This window comes from Plodia interpunctella, chromosome 6, assembly GCF_027563975.2.
Source record: "Plodia interpunctella isolate USDA-ARS_2022_Savannah chromosome 6, ilPloInte3.2, whole genome shotgun sequence".
Lineage (NCBI taxonomy): Eukaryota > Metazoa > Arthropoda > Insecta > Lepidoptera > Pyralidae > Plodia > Plodia interpunctella.
In genome coordinates this window covers 5,277,886-5,296,089 of record NC_071299.1, presented here as the reverse complement: position 1 = coordinate 5,296,089, position 18,204 = coordinate 5,277,886, and the positions used below count along the sequence as shown (strand labels likewise).

At 36.0% G+C, this 18,204-nt stretch overlaps 3 protein-coding genes across 5 annotated transcripts; 2 read left to right on the top strand and 1 right to left on the bottom strand.

Moving 5' to 3' along the window:
• The first annotated feature begins 222 nt into the window (after positions 1-222).
• LOC128670586 (keratin-associated protein 19-2-like) lies at positions 223-5,247 on the top strand. Its single transcript, XM_053746368.2, has 3 exons — positions 223-346; positions 3,636-3,782; positions 3,879-5,247. The coding sequence occupies exons 2-3, from the start codon at positions 3,638-3,640 to the stop codon at positions 4,337-4,339; spliced, it is 606 nt and encodes a 201-aa protein (XP_053602343.1). The 5' UTR covers positions 223-346; positions 3,636-3,637; the 3' UTR covers positions 4,340-5,247.
• On the bottom strand, positions 4,454-17,902 carry Srrm1 (Serine-arginine repetitive matrix 1). Of its 3 annotated transcripts, XM_053746362.1 has the most exons (14): positions 17,587-17,902; positions 16,256-16,345; positions 15,921-16,043; positions 14,767-14,937; positions 14,450-14,553; positions 14,006-14,109; positions 13,560-13,722; positions 13,189-13,274; positions 8,758-8,863; positions 8,366-8,503; positions 7,382-7,456; positions 6,736-6,849; positions 6,232-6,353; positions 4,454-5,982 (listed from the first exon to the last, which is right to left on the bottom strand). In XM_053746362.1, the coding sequence occupies exons 1-14, from the start codon at positions 17,599-17,601 to the stop codon at positions 4,610-4,612; spliced, it is 2,784 nt and encodes a 927-aa protein (XP_053602337.1). In that variant the 5' UTR covers positions 17,602-17,902; the 3' UTR covers positions 4,454-4,609. The 3 variants fall into 3 exon arrangements, with proteins under 3 accessions (XP_053602337.1, XP_053602338.1, XP_053602339.1); XM_053746363.1 differs by lacking the exon at positions 7,382-7,456; XM_053746364.2 differs by lacking the exons at positions 15,921-16,043; positions 16,256-16,345; positions 17,587-17,902 and adding an exon at positions 15,613-15,700.
• Positions 8,880-12,650, top strand: LOC128670585 (uncharacterized). Its single transcript, XM_053746365.2, has 6 exons — positions 8,880-9,155; positions 9,440-9,563; positions 9,639-9,710; positions 9,832-11,159; positions 11,259-11,437; positions 11,689-12,650. The coding sequence occupies exons 2-6, from the start codon at positions 9,449-9,451 to the stop codon at positions 11,942-11,944; spliced, it is 1,950 nt and encodes a 649-aa protein (XP_053602340.1). The 5' UTR covers positions 8,880-9,155; positions 9,440-9,448; the 3' UTR covers positions 11,945-12,650.
• Positions 17,903-18,204: the final 302 nt, after the last annotated feature.

Below are 18,204 nucleotides of genomic sequence, written 5' to 3'. Positions count from 1 at the left end.
GTAAATTATGCAGTGTTCGTACATCAACATACTCAAAGTCAGTGTTTCTCGTAGGGAGGGGTCCATGAAAGGTAACTTGACTGACATGCAGTTGACGGTGTACCTATGTTTGTGAGACGAATGTGACTTAAGTCCTGCGTCATAGCGCCTCATCAGAAGGACGGGCTGCCTACAAACTGACTCATTACCTCCCCAGTGACCATTGTCAATTACAAGACAAAAACTCCCACGGTTTATAAGGTTTGAACGCACTCGTGCGCACGCAGAGCGCATCTCCGCTCAGCACATAAGTGCGCGTGCGTTACTGTCTGCCATTGTGTGCAACGTCGAGGATATTCAGTTCTTAGTAAGTAAATTTTGTTCATTTATTTTATTATTATTATATGACATATTCCATCCGAGTGCTTATATAGATACCAAAACCTTATGAAAAATCCTGCTCGTTGGTGAAAACCGCATGAAAATTAGTCCAGTAATAGGTACCTACTTATTTAATTATAAACAGCCATACATGGCAAACTTTATTTTTGAATCAGTGGTAGTAAAATTCAAATCAATAATATTTGTATATTACACCAAGCTACAATAAAACTGAAGGAATGAATAGGTATGTCCTAATGTCTGAACAAATCTACTTATAAATAATATACAGGGTTTCTGGCATCAAACGCAAAACCTCCTAAAGACTACTTGGGTACATCAAAACAAGCAACTTTTATTCTACGACTTTTCGTAATTCGTAGTTTTTTTTATTCATACAAAAAAACAATCTAATTTGCGATTCTACACATCTTAACTCTATGTAATAGCCAAGCAAGACGAGACAGTGCAGTAGCATTATGTAGCGCAATCGAACATAGAGTTATCGTTTTAAAGAAACGACATTAAAACAAAAAAAGGAAAAATTCTGTATTTATTACGTTTAGACAAAGTCGTAGAACAAAAGATATTAGTCTCTATGTACCTTATGCGTCTTTAGAAGGTTATGCGTTACTCTATATACCTAAGTACAATTTTTAGGGATTTTTTGTTTGTCTACGCGCATTACACAAAATTTACTGAATGGATGTGGATGAAAGAGCAGAGATGAAAAACAGCACCTAGGATTTTTATCCCGAAAAATAGGGAGTGAAAACTTGACTTACAAAACTAACTGTAAACTTTGCTAGGCCCGAACAACACGATAAAATAATGGCTGAAATTTAGTGTCGACTAAGAATAGTAGTTTATACACTAATATAGCTAGATAAAGCAAAACATTAAGTCGCTTTACTGTCGATGTGTACGAGTATACTCTGCGTTTCACTTCATTTGATATTATAAATAAGCATTCTATTTATATGGTATGTAGATTTTACCTCTATATAATATTCGTTGATGTACCTACGCGCTTATTTATCTTGGCCAATGAAATTGCTGGCCACTTATAAGCTGATTAATTCAATAAGATTTTGGTTTTTTGTTCTAAAACAAATGCTCTAGCGTATTTAAAATCAAATGATTTTACTTTGTGTTCTAGCGCTTAAAGTCAAATATTAGGCGGAGCATTATAAATCAGGTCAATCTCTACGAGCGTGAGAGAGAAGTAAAACTACTTATTGTATATATAGGTACGTTAGGGCGGGCCATAGATGTATTAAATAGTTCTACCTCTATGGGGCGGGCCAAGGCTAGTTCGAAAATAAACCTTTTCATTTCTTATTTCAGGTTCTCGGAAAGTAGTGTATGGTGTGTATATTTGATCCGAGTAACGGGTGAATGGGAATGCGAATTCCACTCACCTCAGTCGGGAAAAACTAGGGAAAAGCTGCAAGATGCTTGTGAATTTTAAAAATAGAACTGATTTGACCTAGAAAAAATTGGCATAGAGAAAAACATCAATTAAAAAGAATAAAATGTTCCAAAAAAATAATTACAAACAACCAGTGTCATAAAATTATGCGTGCATGTATTGCTGTGCGTTCGATATTTTAAATTTTAAAACGATTACATGTACCTAACCGTAAATAAACATCTCTATCTTTTTAATTTCGAATTTTATTACCCGATCAACAGTCAGCTGGCCTAAGACTGTGTGCTAGGCTGTATGAGTAGTCTGTCTGTGCTATATGGTCTGCGATTTGAATTCCATCTACCTATACAGGTACATAGGTATAGATCATAGATTTAGTAAGTACTTCGTAAGGAGTACCTACTAATTCCATGGTATAGATAGATAACTAATTGTCACTGATACGAAATGAAGATAAACAAAGTTTTATTGGTGTTCTTTTCTATAGTAATTATATCATGGAAGTGGACATGTAACTCTAGCTATCTAAATAAGTTACCTAGGTATCTAGTTTCAACATAATATTCAAAATTGCCAAATTCCGAGAACAGTTTTTGAGTTTCTTAAACAATTGCCTTTATATTGTTCAGTTAAATTAAAAATGATACATAAATTGAACGACGTGAAAATAACAAAACCATTGAAGATTGAAGATTAATTATGATGATTAATTAACGATACTGTGCTGTACTACACCGTAAAATAATATTTTGGGATAAACTCCTAATTTATTTAAATTACATTATGATTTATTAATTGTAATTTTGTACGTGATAGCTCGTTAACATAAGCCGAATTTCTTGCTCGTTTCATTACATGTATACGAAGAAATTCTCATAGACAAATATTTTGGAACCTGGATCTATACCACACATTTTACTCTCCTACATTATAATACTCAGTACAAAACCAGGGACACAGCCTGGAAGACGTAAATTTTTTTGTCTCATTACGTCCACTAATGACATACATAACTCTTTCCATTTTCACATAGGTATACTAAATCGACTAAATGATTTCCGCAAGGAAATGCCAGCCAATAACAATCATAATCGAAGTTCCACATTTATTATCCTAACCATCACTGATTTATTTCCTTTCACTTAGCTTATTTATTGTAGGAATTTGATTAATCTGAATTACTTTAGTTTATAGTAAAAATAATCTTAATCTGATACTGCACTGTACTTGAACTATGATAATGATTTGCTAAACACAACATTCACGGGTCTAACCTTAGCGTGTGAATGGTCTAACAAACCTTTTATTCATTTGAGGGTCAGGCAAGTCTGGGAAATGTGTTCCTCAAAGTTTGTAGTGCAATTTACCTTCTCGTAATTACTTGATTAATCATTAATGTGCAAATTTCAACAATTTGATTAGACCTCACAAGCACAGCGTGGTAATTAGATTTTGCTGCAAAACAAAACGTACGCTGCAAACAATGCCAGCTACACTTACAAACAGCCGCATCAAATTTATATAAATTTTAAGTTAAACTAGCTTTTAGAAACCTAAGACAAATCTAATAATTGACAAGCTATCAAGACAGAATGGAAAAATTGGAAAAATTTCGCTATACTTGATGATTTGAAATCATCAACGTTGCAATAAATTTCATTCATAAAAATTCCACATATTCTATTCAGATTCTCAACAAGTTGCTAGGACTAGGTAGTTTCCAAATATTTCCAATATACTAGTACCTACGTCGCTCGGTGGCCCGGTCGTTCTGACAGGACCACCAATATAGGTAGCGGACCGCCGAAATTAGATATTTGGCATGTTTTATTTTTGTTCACAGCAATGGCAATGAGAACGTTGACCGTATTGATAGCAGTCGCGGGGTGTACCTGGGCTGCTCCCAGTGAAGCGGTGGAACAAGAAAAGGCTTTGGTTCCAAAGGAAGATCAACAAAGGGAAGATTTGTTAACTGCCGCAAGTAGTTCATGTACGTATTTTTTTTTTCTTTTTGTAAGTGAAATCCGGCCATGTAACTACTATTTTAATACCAGTTCAGAGACAATAAATAGAAACTATATTTCAGATGGACGCAGTTATTCTGATTGGGGAGGCTACCCCAGCGCAAGCAGTTATAGTGGGTACGGCGTCACAGGCTACGGCACCATAGATGACAAATATAACAACTACAATTCTTATTATGGAGGCTATGGTGGATATGACAACACATACGGCTACAACGGTAACGCTGGTTTCGCCGGTAACGCCGGCTACGCAGGAAGCGCAGGCTACGGCGGCTATAATGACTACAACGGTTATAAACGATTTGGTGGCGGCTATGGACTAAGTAATGTAGCCGGCAACGGTGGGTATGGTGGCTACGGAGGAAATGGTGGACTTCTGTCTTATTACGGGTACAACAGCCCGTATAATCAAGGATCGTATCACCTCGGCTATGGATACTACAGTAAAAGACCCGGTAATATCTACAACAGCGGTGTTACTCCTAGTTTAGTGACAGGATATAGAGGCTATTCTAGAAGATAAGGAAAACTATAATTTACTTATTTTTAATTACTGTGTAAGATAACCAAAGTAATTTCCCAAAGTTAAATATATTAAAAACTGCACCGAATGCTTTAAATTAGCAAATAAAAGATGTTATATATTTTTAAAACTTTATTTCTAACAATATGACATACACGTTATCTTATTTCATACATCAATATTGTATTGAAAATATTTAAAAATTAAAACGTTAAGTTCTAGTACATAACTACACGACTCTGCAAAGTGGTGTCAAATAAAATCATAACGCTAATCCGAACCAGATGCACTAGTCTGTTTCTTCATGGATTTCAACGCTCTTTCGCGTAATTTTTTCTCCAAGTCCTCATTGTTTACCTTGCCCTCTTCCTCTTCTTCGGCTTCGTCACTGTCGGAGGAATCATCTTTCTTTTTCGAAGACTTCTTATGTTTTTTATGTTTCTTATGCTTTTTCGAATGCTTTTTGTGTTTCTTGTTCTTTTTAGATTTCTTAGGCTCGTCACTGTCCGACTCTGATTCAGATTCAGAAACCTTCTTCTTAGATTTCTTTTTAGTTACTTGATCACTATCAGATGAAGACTCTTCTTTTTCGCGTTTCTTTCCTCTCTTTTCACTTTCATCTCGCGTCTTTGTTTTGACTTCCTCGATATGTTTGGCTTTTGCCAATTTCTCTTCTCCCTTTTTTGCCTTCCCTGTCTCAGGTGAAATCAATTTTTCTTTAGATAGTTCTGCTTTCTTGCTACGTTTGATATCCATTTCAGAACTAGTATCTCGTTTACCAACTTTCTTTTTGGATTTTTCATCACTTTCCGAACTTTCGTCGTGTGAATCTTCAGACTCAACTTTTTTAGATTTTGACAGCTTTGTGTCAGATTTTTCCAATCTTGAACGTTCCATGCTTTCAGCGTCTTTTCGTTTTTTGGACTTTTTATCGTTATCCGATTCTTCTGGAATGTTCTTTTGTTTAGACTTGGAAGTTTTGTGTTTGACTTCTTCCTCTGAACTGGACTCAGAGCTTGATGAACGAGCTCTCTTCTTTCTAGATTTCTTGGCCAGCTTCTTCTTTGAAGTCTTTTTACTTTTCTTTTTTCTTTCTTCCTCAGTGTCGCTCGAGGAGGACTCCTCAGAATCACTTTCACTGGAAGAGCTTTCTTTTTTGAGCTTCTTACTTCTCTTTGAAGTAGCTTTCTCTTTACGCTTAAGTTTTGCTTTGCTCTTAGATTTAGCAACTTCTTCACTTTCGCTTTCGCTCTCAGAATCGGAGTGATGTTTACGTTTTCCTTTTTTAGGATCTTTTTCTTTAGGTTTATTTTCTTCAACATGACCTTTTCCAGAACCATCATCGCCCGATCTTTCCGACTTTTTGTTATTCTCAATCTCATGTTTTCTAAGGAATGGTGATGGTGTACGTGAAAGACTCTTTGAATACTCACGTAAAGTTGGGATTGTTATGAAATCGTCCTTTTCCTCTTCGTCAGATGAATGAGATGCCTTGGCTTTGCTTTCATTTTGTGATGCTGATTTGTCGCGCGCGGCAGAAGATTCCCTACTGGTACTGGAAATCACGCGATCTTTCGAAATTTCCCGTGATACGGAAACACGTTCAACGTCAACCGATTTTTTCTTAAGTTTTTCCAAGTTTTCTGTGGACAATTAATTATTTTCTCATAAGTTTTGATCACACCATTTTCGTCCTCAGGGAATCATATGAATTTAATTTAGTTTAATAGTTACGGTTGAAATTTAAACTTGTTTAGAAACTCGATCGAAATTCACAACTTACAACTTCGACTTACACAAATACATAGTGAATGACTCATGCAGAGTAACTTGTCAGTAGTTTATGCAGAATAATCGTTTTACATAATATTACGATAGAAATAAATACTAACCTTTCCTGGGTATGGAAACCGATTTCTCTAAACGTTCTTTGATGATGTCGCTAGATCTCTTCTCACGTGATTTTCTATCACGCGATCTTGTATCCTTTCCTCTGTCTTTGGATCTCCTATCCCTGTAGAACATAGCAACATAAATCACATTTTTATAAACTATTTTTATATATTAGCGAACTATAAAAAAATATCTTATCTGAATAATGATTGCATCATATTACACAGTAGATAAAGAATTTCTTGGAAACTATTTAGTTTTCCATTACATGATGTAGCCACATATGACTACAGAGCACATGGTGGCCACTGTTTTCGGTTTAGTGAACTGTAACTACATTGTGTAATATAAAACTAGAATACTTTCTAATGAAATATTTTTGCTCGAGCCACTTTCAAGTGATATTACATGATTAAGACCAGAAGAATATATGAAGGAAGCGACTTTCTGCAATTCGAGTAGACCCTGGTCGGCGAGCTTAATGAATACGAGCCTATAGTTACCTGGACCTGGAGCGGCGGTCGCGGGACAAGCGGCGCTCGCGCGACAGCCGGCCCGAGCGCCGGCGCGAGCGCGAGCGTCGCCGCGAGCGGGAGCGCCGCACGCGCTCGCGGGACCTGCAGCGAGACACCTGACTGTTACGTCCGGTCCAAACGAGGAATATCACGCTAGGCTCGACGCGGTACGACAAACAAACCACCTTTGCCCATTAGTGCACGAGTCAATGCTGATAGTTGAAAAGACGCATCTGATATTTTTTTAAGCAAAGACTGTCAAATGCATCTTCTCGACTATCCGGAACAGAATGCCACTTGTATTGTTCTGACTGAACCTTGTTACCTAATGCCTAAATTGGTGAATAACGACGATCGATTTTTAATTTATTTCTGTTTCAACAAAAATAGTCTAATATGAGATCGAACTGAACAAATTAGCAACTGGAAAGATGGATAATGATGAGCACAAACATTAGCAGACACTAGTCTGCTACTAAGAGCATATTATACAAATGAAGTGAAAGTTGAGAAAAAAGGCTTGTTTTATATAAAAACCGACTTTCGTGCGTTAAACATGACGCACGGGACCCACGAAAGGTTATCTTTATTGTGGACGACGAAGCCATGCAAGCGCATAAAAAAAAGAATTTACCTGTCCCTCGAACGTCGTCGAGAGCGAGACCGCGAACGTCTGCGTCTTTCGAGCGATCGGCGACGTTCGCGCGACCTTCAAATGGAAATCATAAATACAGGACGCGCAAAAATTATACCTACCCCGAACAAGAAAATAAAAACCAACAATAAATTACATTCAAATTTAATATGATAATCGATTGTTCGTTAAATGGTGTTTTATATTTTTTGGTCGATCTTAATAATTATATCTAAAAATGAAACAGAATTGTGTTGAATCCAGCATAAGTGAAACTCAAATATAATATAAATTAACCTAAATCAATGTACATATGTAATGTTAACAACTACTATAGAACCATCGATGACAGTACCCAATCTAATGAAATCCATTTTGACTGTAGCTAAATTTATGTAGTGTGACAAGAATCTTTTTAGCGCGCGGGAAATATCGAAACTACAGGTTATACTAATGTCTATTTAATCTAAACGCTTAAAGATCGTTGTTGATCTGTAAACTTCTGTTTACCTTCTGTCACCCATCTGTCAAAACGAAATTCACAACATCCCATTTTGATAATTTTAAATAAATAAAACCGGCCAAAATCAAGTCAGACTCGCTTACAAAGGGTTCCGTAGCAACAAAAATAATGTTTTGCATGCATTATACGCATGCCCATATAGTTTGTGGTAACTAAATATGCTAACTAAATTAATAGGTAGGCATAATCATAGGCCCTAATATAAAAGGTTGAAGTTCAAATTCAATATTTGAAACGCTTTGTAGATTCCTAAATCATATAAGTAAATATCGAAATTATCTCATATTTCGCTCTGTTCACTCTGCTCGATAGATTTTGTTGAAACTAATTTTCGTTTGACAGACGGTCAGACAGACGATCATAGGACGAAACAATAAGGGTTCCATTTTTGCCATTTGGCTATAGAAATGTTGTCAATCATGCTCAAGTCGTCAAGTCCAAAGTGCAGTACAAGTAGATACCTCTCGCGCCGCTCCCTCTCCCTTCTCCGTCGCTCTTTCTCCCTGTCTCGCTCCCTCTCGCGTTCGCGCTCCCTCTCTCGCTCGCGCTCGCGGCGGTCCACAGACCAGCGGCGGCTGCTGCGACGACGGGACTTGCTCCTATTAGTAAAAAAGAATATGTAATTCACTTATAACATTTATCTAAAAGTAATAGATTCGAACTTTTCATTTATATGCATCGACCTAATCAGATTATTTTTTCCAAATGTCTCCAACAGACATTTCTATTGGGTTTGTATGACAGTAAAAACAGGTGAAGTCACATTTCTTGGAGCCAAAAGCATGTGTGGAATACATATAGTATAGGTATATCTGTTTTACCTAAGCAAATAGCTATTAGTAAGAAATGCTACCTTTCCCTGCGAGAGCTGCGCCTAGGACTGACACTGGTGGACGAGTCGCGGTTGGAGCGGTATTGGCGCTTCTTGTGCGACGACGTCCTCTTCTTAGCGCTCCCGCCTGTAACAAAAAATAATGGTAATTTACAAATCGCTCATTTGGAGCGACAGTGACGTATCTGCAAAAAAATGCAAAACTGACCTAAGTATACCAAAATGATCCCCATAGTCATAGACGTAAGGAGTGAAAACGCCACATTTGTTAGTTTTAAAAAAAACCGGTAGAGAGCGAAAAGACGTTGTTGTAATATTTCATTTTGGCGCGCGAATACCGGGCGACAACGGCCGAACAGACAGTTGCGCGGGGGGCCCCGTTGAGTGTGCACGTGTCCGAGAGCTACATCGCCGCTAAGGTAAATATGACAAATTTTGTTATCCAATATTGGTGCTACAACGACGCAACTGTATTTTATGACATAATTAACTTGAAATGACAATAATTTGAAGTATACAATGACTTATTGTACAATTGTGTCGTTGTTCTACCAAACATTTGATATTTTTATTGACTTTAATGTAAATATGCCTAAGTTGTTCTGAAATGCTTCTATTAACAATAACAGTTATGACAAATTACAACAACATGATTTTAAATATAACACACTAAAATATTATGTTTTTTTGTTTTAAATTTTAGGCCATTAAAATGGGAAGCCGAGCACGAATGTTAGTCAAACTGTGTGAGCAAGAATGTTTAAAATCTGGTAGTATTGAGGACCAATCTGATGCTTCAAAACAAGCTATTTTCACTAGTGCAAATGGTAAATAAAACTCTATGCGCGTTTGTTTATGTTATAACAACGTTTTCCGAGTGCTAACCTTTCTTTGCTTTTCAGGAATATTGTCTGCAGAACAAAATGAACGTAGCAATATCATTACAAATATTGTTAACGATTGCTCCAGTCCATGTAAGTCAGTTTTTCTACAATACAATCATACAGTTATTTTTTGGATTCGATTCTCGTGATTGTGGCGTTGTAGTTGTGTTCGGATTAGTTGCTTAATTTAGATTATTGTGTATTGTTTTAGCAATGACAATGACCGAAAATGATATTTCGTCTGTAAATAACGCCGATCCGTCACCAATCCTTGCAACAAGTCAAAATCACAGTGAAGATGAAACTAAAGACTTTTCTCCAGATGATAGTGGTGACGAATATAAGCCAGAGAAATCGGTCCACCGTAGGCGTATTGATTCAACGTCATCTAGCTCATCGTCAAGCTCATCGTCAAGCTCTTCATCCTCTACTTCATCGTCTAGTTCGTCCAATACTACTAGTAGTTCATCATCAACACCGGCTGTTCAAGATTCTGTCGTAAATTCTGTATTAAATACCAGTCAAGATTTAGGGCTATCTCTCGATACTACTGTTGCCAAGAAAGGTAAAAAGAGAGTTCGTAATGAATCTGCTTGGATAAAAAATGTACGAAAGCGCCAACGAAACTCTGGAAAGGTATACATTTCTAGAACTGGAAAAACAGTTGCAGCAAAGTCAGTTAAACCACCATGCACTGAAAAATGTAGGCTCAAATGTCGTGATAAAATAACGGAAGAACAAAGACAAGAGATATTTGAATGTTATTGGGGTTTGGGATCGCTACAAAGACAGCGTGATTTTTTGAACTGCTGTTTAACAACATTGAAAGTTCCCTACCGCCGAGTAAAAGAAGGAGCTGCTAAAACTAGGAATCAAAATTGTGTTTTTCATTTCATGGTGAATGGCGAAAATAAGCGGACGTGCAAATTATTTTTCATGAATACTTTGGGTATATCAGAGAGAACATTAAGAACGGTAATAGAAGGTCGAAATGGTTCTAACACAGGTGTTATCCCGGAGGACAAGCGGGGCAAACATGCTCATCACAACCAAATTAACCCAGAAGTCTTAAAATCGGTTCGGGACCACATTAACTCCGTCCCTAGAATTGAGAGCCACTATACTCGGGCTAATACGACTCGTGAATTTATTGACGGTGGTCTGACCGTTAAAGAATTGTATCGAAATTACGTATCTAATAGAGGAACCCTGGCATCAGCAAGTTTTGACATGTACTACCGCATTTTCAACACTGAATTTAATTTGTCATTTTTTGTGCCAAAAAAAGATCAGTGTGATCTTTGTGAGTCGTACAAAAATGCTATTGGAGAAGACCAACTCAAATTAAAAGAACCTTATGAAGAGCATTTAAAGCAGAAAGAATTAAGTAGGAAAGAGAAGACTAAGGATATAGAGTTATTAAAAGAAGATAGTGAAACTGTCGTTGCAATTTACGATTTGCAAGCAGTTATGCCGGTACCTATTGGTAATAGTTCAGCGTTTTTTTACAAATCGAAGTTGAATTGCTTAAATTTTACGGTTAGTATTTTCTCTTATTAATATTTGGTCTGTACTTATGATAGACTTTAGATTTCTGCACAACTAAAAAAAGTTCTAATATTTCTATATTTTTAACAGGTTACAGATTTAAAAGATAACATTACTAACTGCTATTTCTGGCATGAGGGGCTTGGCAATAGAGGAGCTATAGAAATTGGTTCCTGCGTATTTAAATTTTTAAAAGACACCGCAGAACGTCATCCCAACAGCAATATAATATTTTACTCTGACAACTGCTGCGGTCAACAGAAGAACAGGTTTGTTTTTAACATTATATTTACAGAAAATAACTTAAGTTCATACTAGGTAATAAGTATGAACTTAAGTTATTTGTTTGTTACTTTCTACATGACAGATTCGGCAGAATCTGTCATGTAGAAAGTTAAACTGTACATGGGCTACTTTTTATCCCGGAAAAGTAATTGCCCCCGTGTGACGCGTGCTAAAATCCTTCCGTGAATAGTTTTTTTTCTTTTTAGTTAATTAAGTTATAATTTTATTTTTCCAGATTTCTGATTGGCCTGTACTACTATGCGGTTGAAATCCTCCCAGTAAAATCAATAACACACAAATTTTTGATACGTGGCCACACCCAAAATGAGGGTGACAATGCTCATTCGCTCATCGAAAAGTCCATCAAAAGAGCAAAAAAATCTGGCCCTATCTATGTTCCTTACCAGTACGTTCAACTTATACGCACTACCAAGAAAAGTGGAAATACTTTTGTAGTTAACGAGCTGAACTACGACGATTTCTATGATTAAAAAAAGCTGTTTGAGGATATTACACTAAATGTTAACAAAGATCTGCAAGGTAACCCAGTTAAACTATCTGAAATAAAAGCTATACGATTTGTTAAAAATAGTGAGACTTACGATCTAAAATATTCTTACGACAGTGAATGGGTAACTGTAAAATCAAAAATAACTATTAATACGCGCAAGACTCGATCAGATAATAATTTAAATGTTAATGAAATACGTTTGAGACCAGCTTATAATACTAAACTTACGATTGCTGATAGAAAGAAGGAGGATTTGCGTTGTTTGTTAGAAAAAAATATTATTCCCAGATGCTACTCTGGATTTTATGAAAGCTTGTTTTAAGTAACTTGGGTACAAATGTTTAATTTTATGTTTAATTTTCAATATTTTCTATATTATTATTGTAGGTAAGTCATTTGCATACTTAATAATGATTATAAGACTGAAATGTTTAAAAGTTGTAGTACAAACATTCCATTAATTCTAGTTTTTAAGACTAACATTTTGGATGTGCAGGGTGATTTTAGGAGTATTATAGAATGGATCTGTGATTTTTCTGTGCCATGCTAGATAGCAGTAATTAAGAAAGAGGAAGATTTTTTTATTTAATTTAATTTAGTTTAGTATTGAAAAGTTCCTATTAAAATTTAGTTAAGAAGCATTGTAACTTGATTGTATCAGCTTCTATTAAATTATAATAAGAGCCCTAATTATTATAATTTAATAGAAGCATTGAAATAAAACTATTTTTGTTGATTGATTAAATTTGGTTTCATTTTTTAAAAGACATTATAAATGTCATAACTACACGATTTTTTTTTTCCTAGGATAACAACGACGCAACTGTAAGTCTTACAACATGTTTTATTTTTTTTCGGTTTTATTTGGATTGGGTATTGAAAAATACATGCGCCTATTTTCAAGCCCAAGGTTTAAGCTACAAAAAGAATATATATAAATATTCATTAGCTGTAAGAATAGTTAAGCATCTTCATCAGTGTTCCAAAAAAATCTTAAATATGGCGTAGTGTAAAATTAACTGATTTGCACTTGTGTCACTGTCGCTCCAAATGAGCGAAATATACAACAATCCTGTGTGCGTTGCAGCTGTCCGAAGATCATGAAAGTGATACTCGTAGCTGAAAGACGGATTATAATGCTGTTGCAAAAATATACTCTAATCATAGTGGTAAATACACACAGGTTCCTAAATATAGATAAAATTTATAGTAAAAAATACTGACGTGATGAGGCAGATGAAGACCGTCTTTCACTGGATGACCGCCGTTTTTCTACAGGCTTGTCTTCTTTAGTCTTCTCATTGCTGGACCTATTAAAATTAAATAATATTCTTAAAAAACAAAACAAGATATCACACATTGTATAGTCAACTACACGTACATATCGGCACGCCTGGTTCCATACTGCTCACAGATTCCATTTACCAGATGCAAAATAAAACCAGACTTTTAGCCTCCTATTTTTCAGGCTTGAGAAGTACATTATTCATAGATAATTTTGAAATCATTTTATTTCGACTTTACAGTAAAATGATTGAAATTTATTTTGACAGATTCAAATTAAAACTTGGGGCATTAATAAATTTATATCTCACTTTTCAGGGGATACAGATCTGGACTTCGGCCTATCTTTTTCTTCTATGTCAGTGTTCTCCTCCGGTCCCTTTTCTTCCTCCTTATTAGACTCTGTTGTAGTGTTATGGTTCACCTCTTCTTTTACTTCGTCATCTAGCTTCTTTTCAGGAGACTTGCCATTTTCTGTCAAATAATATGATTTTGTTAACTAACTTGATATGATTCCCATTGTCCATAAGAAATTACTTTCAGGTAATTAATGACATCTATCTATAGCATCTATAAAACTCTAGTTTTATTTTTATTTTTTATCTTTATCTAGTTTTATTTTTCTAACTGTTGTAGCGTTCCTGTGTCCTCCAATATACAAGCTTATTTTTCAAGCGATTAAACTTTAGGATAAATTAATTTGTAAACTAGGGTTATTATAAGTAACGTAAAAAATACCAATTTGTACATATTTTACCTTTAGGTTCAGGTAACTTGATGTCATCAACGTGCGCCTTCGCGGGGCTGCTCTTGTCTCGGCTGCGACGCCGCGAGCGCCGCGGACTGCCGCCGTTGCGATGCCTGCAATATTATCCACACTAATTAGAGTACATTGCTTTTGAAATCCTTAGTTAAATTTGGGAATCTGAAACGCAAAACACACGAAACACGAAAAATTTTAATTTTTACAATGTCTATGCCTATACATAAGTCGCCTCCAGCTGTATGTTGATGTGTGCTTAGATCTTTAAAACTACACAGATTTTTATGTGCGTTTTTTAAATAGACAGTATGAATCCTGAGTATGGTTTAGGAGTATAATTTATTATAGTTTTATACTATATATAATTTAAAATTTTACGTGAAAAGGTGCCAGTGGTCTAATTTCTGAATGTTTATTTAACATCGAAGCTGTACTCACTTCCTGTCCCCGGAGCGGTCCCTGGAGCGGCGGCGCTCGCGCGAGCGTCTGCGCGAGCGCGAGCGCGACCGCCGGCGGTCTTTCTCCTTGTCCTTCTGCTCTTCCTGTGCACAAACAATATTATATGTTACGGTACATTCTACTTCCTGCATTAGCGCCTCATATGCAGAAATACTGAAATCTTCGTATCTATATAATATGCAATAAGCAGGATCTATGTAGTAGAATCAATAAATAACAATGCAAGTAATGAAATGCCAAAACTGATACAATACAGACTAACCGATTTTTAAAAACTTTCTTAATATAAATCTCACCATTCGCTTCTTAATCTCCTCTTTCTTCTGCTGCGTGAAGGACTCCGGGATCCCGTTCTCACTGGCCTGCGCGCTCAGCAGCAGCTCCCACAGCTCGCCCATGAACAGGCGTGCGTTCTTGCCGTTCAGAAATCCAGTCAAGTTGATCTGCATTTTCTTTGGGCATGGGAACTAGGAGTTGAGGACACGGGATCGGGAAAGAAAACATTCAAAAATTAGTAACCTCATAGTTAGGCTCAACTTTTTCACACCCTAACCAAATGTTTAATGTCCCTCTTTGCGTGGATAAATTTGTTTTACTTCAATTTACTGATTGAAAAGGTCGATATTGAAAAATAAAAATAAACATTTGAAAAAGCCGTTAAGAGAGCTAACGTATCTCAGTCGATTTTCTTATTCACATGTGTTGTATATAACAATGGGAAATGACAAAGCACCGATATGACTCTGGTAGGGAAGCTGAAACTATGTACACATGTAATGGTGTGATTAATTTTCATGTCTTCAGCTCGCCGCAGGCCGCGGCGGCCGCGTCGCGCAGCACGACGCGCCGATCGGAGCTCGAAGACAGTGTTGCTCCGCATTCTCAGCTTTCAGCTACCGCCAACTGCTGACTCCAGTAGTTCTTTCTTCTCTCTTCTAGTTCTTGCATCTGTAAGGGTTTTGCGGACACAACCATTATGCTGAACCCAAAGCCTAAAAGCACTTCCCTACCTCGAGTCAAATCGACTCTTAACGGCTTTCTAAGAAAATAATCTGTTCTTTGTTTTCAAATTAGGGAACTCCACAGCGCATATTCTCTTATATTGAGTTAGCATTGTAAGTATTTAATTTCCCCGTAAATACCGATTTAGTATGCTAAGGGCCTCCGAAAGAGTGAAGCGCGCGGGCGGCTGCGGTGTGCTGGCGGCGGCGGGCGGGGCGGGACGGCGCGCTAACCGGTGAAGAAGACCATAAAAATATCCATACGCAATCAATATACATATGACATTCACTTTCAATTGCAGTTTCTTTATGCAATTCGTAACAAGTTTATATAAAATACGAGTTATCGAAATTGTACTTTAGGAGCAGTAATTTTCAACACAGTAAAGAAACTGCAATGATTACATTGAGTATTAAATTTAAGATATAATACAAATAGTGATAGCCACCTTTTCTTCCAATTGGTTGTTGACATAGTCAATGACTACGTCATCTTCCATCTTTAGTATTTCTGTAATCTTCTGAGTGATCCAAGGCTTCAGCACATCCAACTTTACTTTGGACATGTCCACCTAGTACAAACAAGTATTTCTTAATTTAATACCCATATAAACTCATCCTTGACTTCTATTTACTAGTTTGAAAACTTCATTTCAATTTTTTATTGTTAAAAATGTGTTTAAAGATAGTTAAATTTGTTAGAGATAAGATGGATTTCTCAAAATGAAATGCTAATCTAATGGTTTAAAGACCATTGTTTTATTTATAATAAAAAAATATAAACCTGTTGAGTCAAACAATCTCCAAACTTCATTTGCTTCATCAGCTTTTTCTCCTTATCACTGAAGCGGGTATCCTGCTCAGTACTGGTTCCCTGTTCCGATAAATGCTAATAATAGTTAAGATTCTTATAATATACTTAATGCTGAGTCATGCAACTATACTTGTATCACCCTCCCCGTACACACTGTATGTGTATCCAGCATGTATTTACATAGCAAAATTGTATGAAAATTTAACACACATGTACACATGTAAAAATACAAGCATAACAGAGTATGCACTGGTTTTAAATGGTGAATTTGCTACAACCTACAACATAGCTATCAAGTTGTAACACAATGTAATTAAAACTATAGCGGACGACATAGGCATAAATGACCAGGGACATAGATTAAGTTCATAACTGTCATTCTAAAGGATTTTTTATATATATAATTTGGTTTTTCACAGAAGAACAAAAAACCATACTCAATGAAAGATCAAGTTTTTTTTACTTTCAACTATTGATATTCACTATTAATCAGAGGATCAATACTGATGTATGATAAATTTGGAAATGTTTGCACATATTTCATATTAAAATGAAGTAGGTACCTATTTTTTTTGTGGAGACACCTAATTGGAATTACTTGGAATAGTAAAAGTTATATAGGCTATTTGCTAAGTAACAACTAGCAGTATAAAGATTGTTGTAAAATATTTTTAGCAATTTGTTAACAACCAAATATTTTGTCTGACAGCTTGCAGTTTTACAGACTGGTTTGGTTTATGATGACTAAATAGTCACATAAAAAAATAATGCCAAAACTAAAACCTAAAGACTACAGATAAATAGACAACAGGATGCATCTGCTTTCAAAATGTACAGACTAAATTTTGTTCTACTTGTGGGGTTTCATTCATTGGAAGAATAGTGTCTCAATCCTTATTGTTCGCAAAAAATATTGACCATCTAGTTCTATGTAAGAAAAAGGTCTAGAGGGAGAATGCTATAATCTATTATTTAAACTATAAACCGTGTTGTTCTTCTTCACAATCAAAATGGAGCACTGGTATTTTTTGTGTGGAGATAACTAATTGGAGAGTAACATATAATATCCACAATTTATGCAGATAATGTATCATGTAATCTTTGGGATACTAATTGCGCAAGTCAATCATGGTATTTTATTAATGAAATACTTATTAAATACCCGAAATACATAACATACTTTGTGTAAAATGATATTACAATCACAAGCAAAATGGGATGTATTATAACCTTAGTTGGCAAAACTGAATTGAATTATATTGAGAACCAAATATTACTAAAAACATTTATACAAAACTTACCGTGTACATCATCATCTTGGATGTAAAAGGAAGAGAAAATCAATAAATGAAAGGATAAAATGGTGTGGGTGGCGTCAAAAGCTCGCCAAGCGTAAAACGCCGTTGATCAGGTGACTACACCAGATTAATAAATAAAGGCTATAAACCTTAAAATTCACTTTTTCCTATATCACGACTAGTAAAATATAACATATTAAGCTCAAAACACAAAAATTCAAGCATTTACAAATTATAACGCTAATCTTCGATGAACCTCCATATTGAAAATTTGGCGTGCGTGCGTGCTAGAGTCTAGAGTGCGTACGCGGGGGGTGCGGGGTGCGGGGTTTGTGTAGTGTTGCTATACGTTGCGTTTGCATCGCAACCGATGGTCGACTATCGGGTAACTATCGATAGTCTGGCAATTTTGGCTATTCAATTTACAGTAATAGATTTAGAAATAATCACACATTTACAAATGTTTTTATATGTGTAAATAATAAACATCACATGGAAGGAACGTGTGGGCGAGGCGCGCGTGCCAAAGTCAAGTTTAGGGAGACTTGACTCAGTTCACACCATGGAATAGAGCATATTACGCAAAACTCTATGCAGATGGCGCTACTGGTCAACTAGGAT

Coding starts and splice junctions, on each gene's coding strand:
- LOC128670586 (XM_053746368.2), top strand. CDS start 3,638: ATGGCAATGAGAACGTTGACCGTATTGATAGCAGTCGCGGGGTGTACC. Junction 3,783..3,878: donor AACTGCCGCAAGTAGTTCAT/GTACGTATTTTT, acceptor ACTATATTTCAG/ATGGACGCAGTTATTCTGAT.
- LOC128670585 (XM_053746365.2), top strand. CDS start 9,449: ATGGGAAGCCGAGCACGAATGTTAGTCAAACTGTGTGAGCAAGAATGT. Junction 9,564..9,638: donor TATTTTCACTAGTGCAAATG/GTAAATAAAACT, acceptor TTTGCTTTTCAG/GAATATTGTCTGCAGAACAA. Junction 9,711..9,831: donor TAACGATTGCTCCAGTCCAT/GTAAGTCAGTTT, acceptor GTATTGTTTTAG/CAATGACAATGACCGAAAAT.
- Srrm1 (XM_053746362.1), bottom strand. Junction 13,275..13,559: donor AGATCTGTATCCCCTGAAAA/GTGAGATATAAA, acceptor TAATTTTAATAG/GTCCAGCAATGAGAAGACTA. Junction 5,983..6,231: donor GGTTTCCATACCCAGGAAAG/GTTAGTATTTAT, acceptor AATTGTCCACAG/AAAACTTGGAAAAACTTAAG.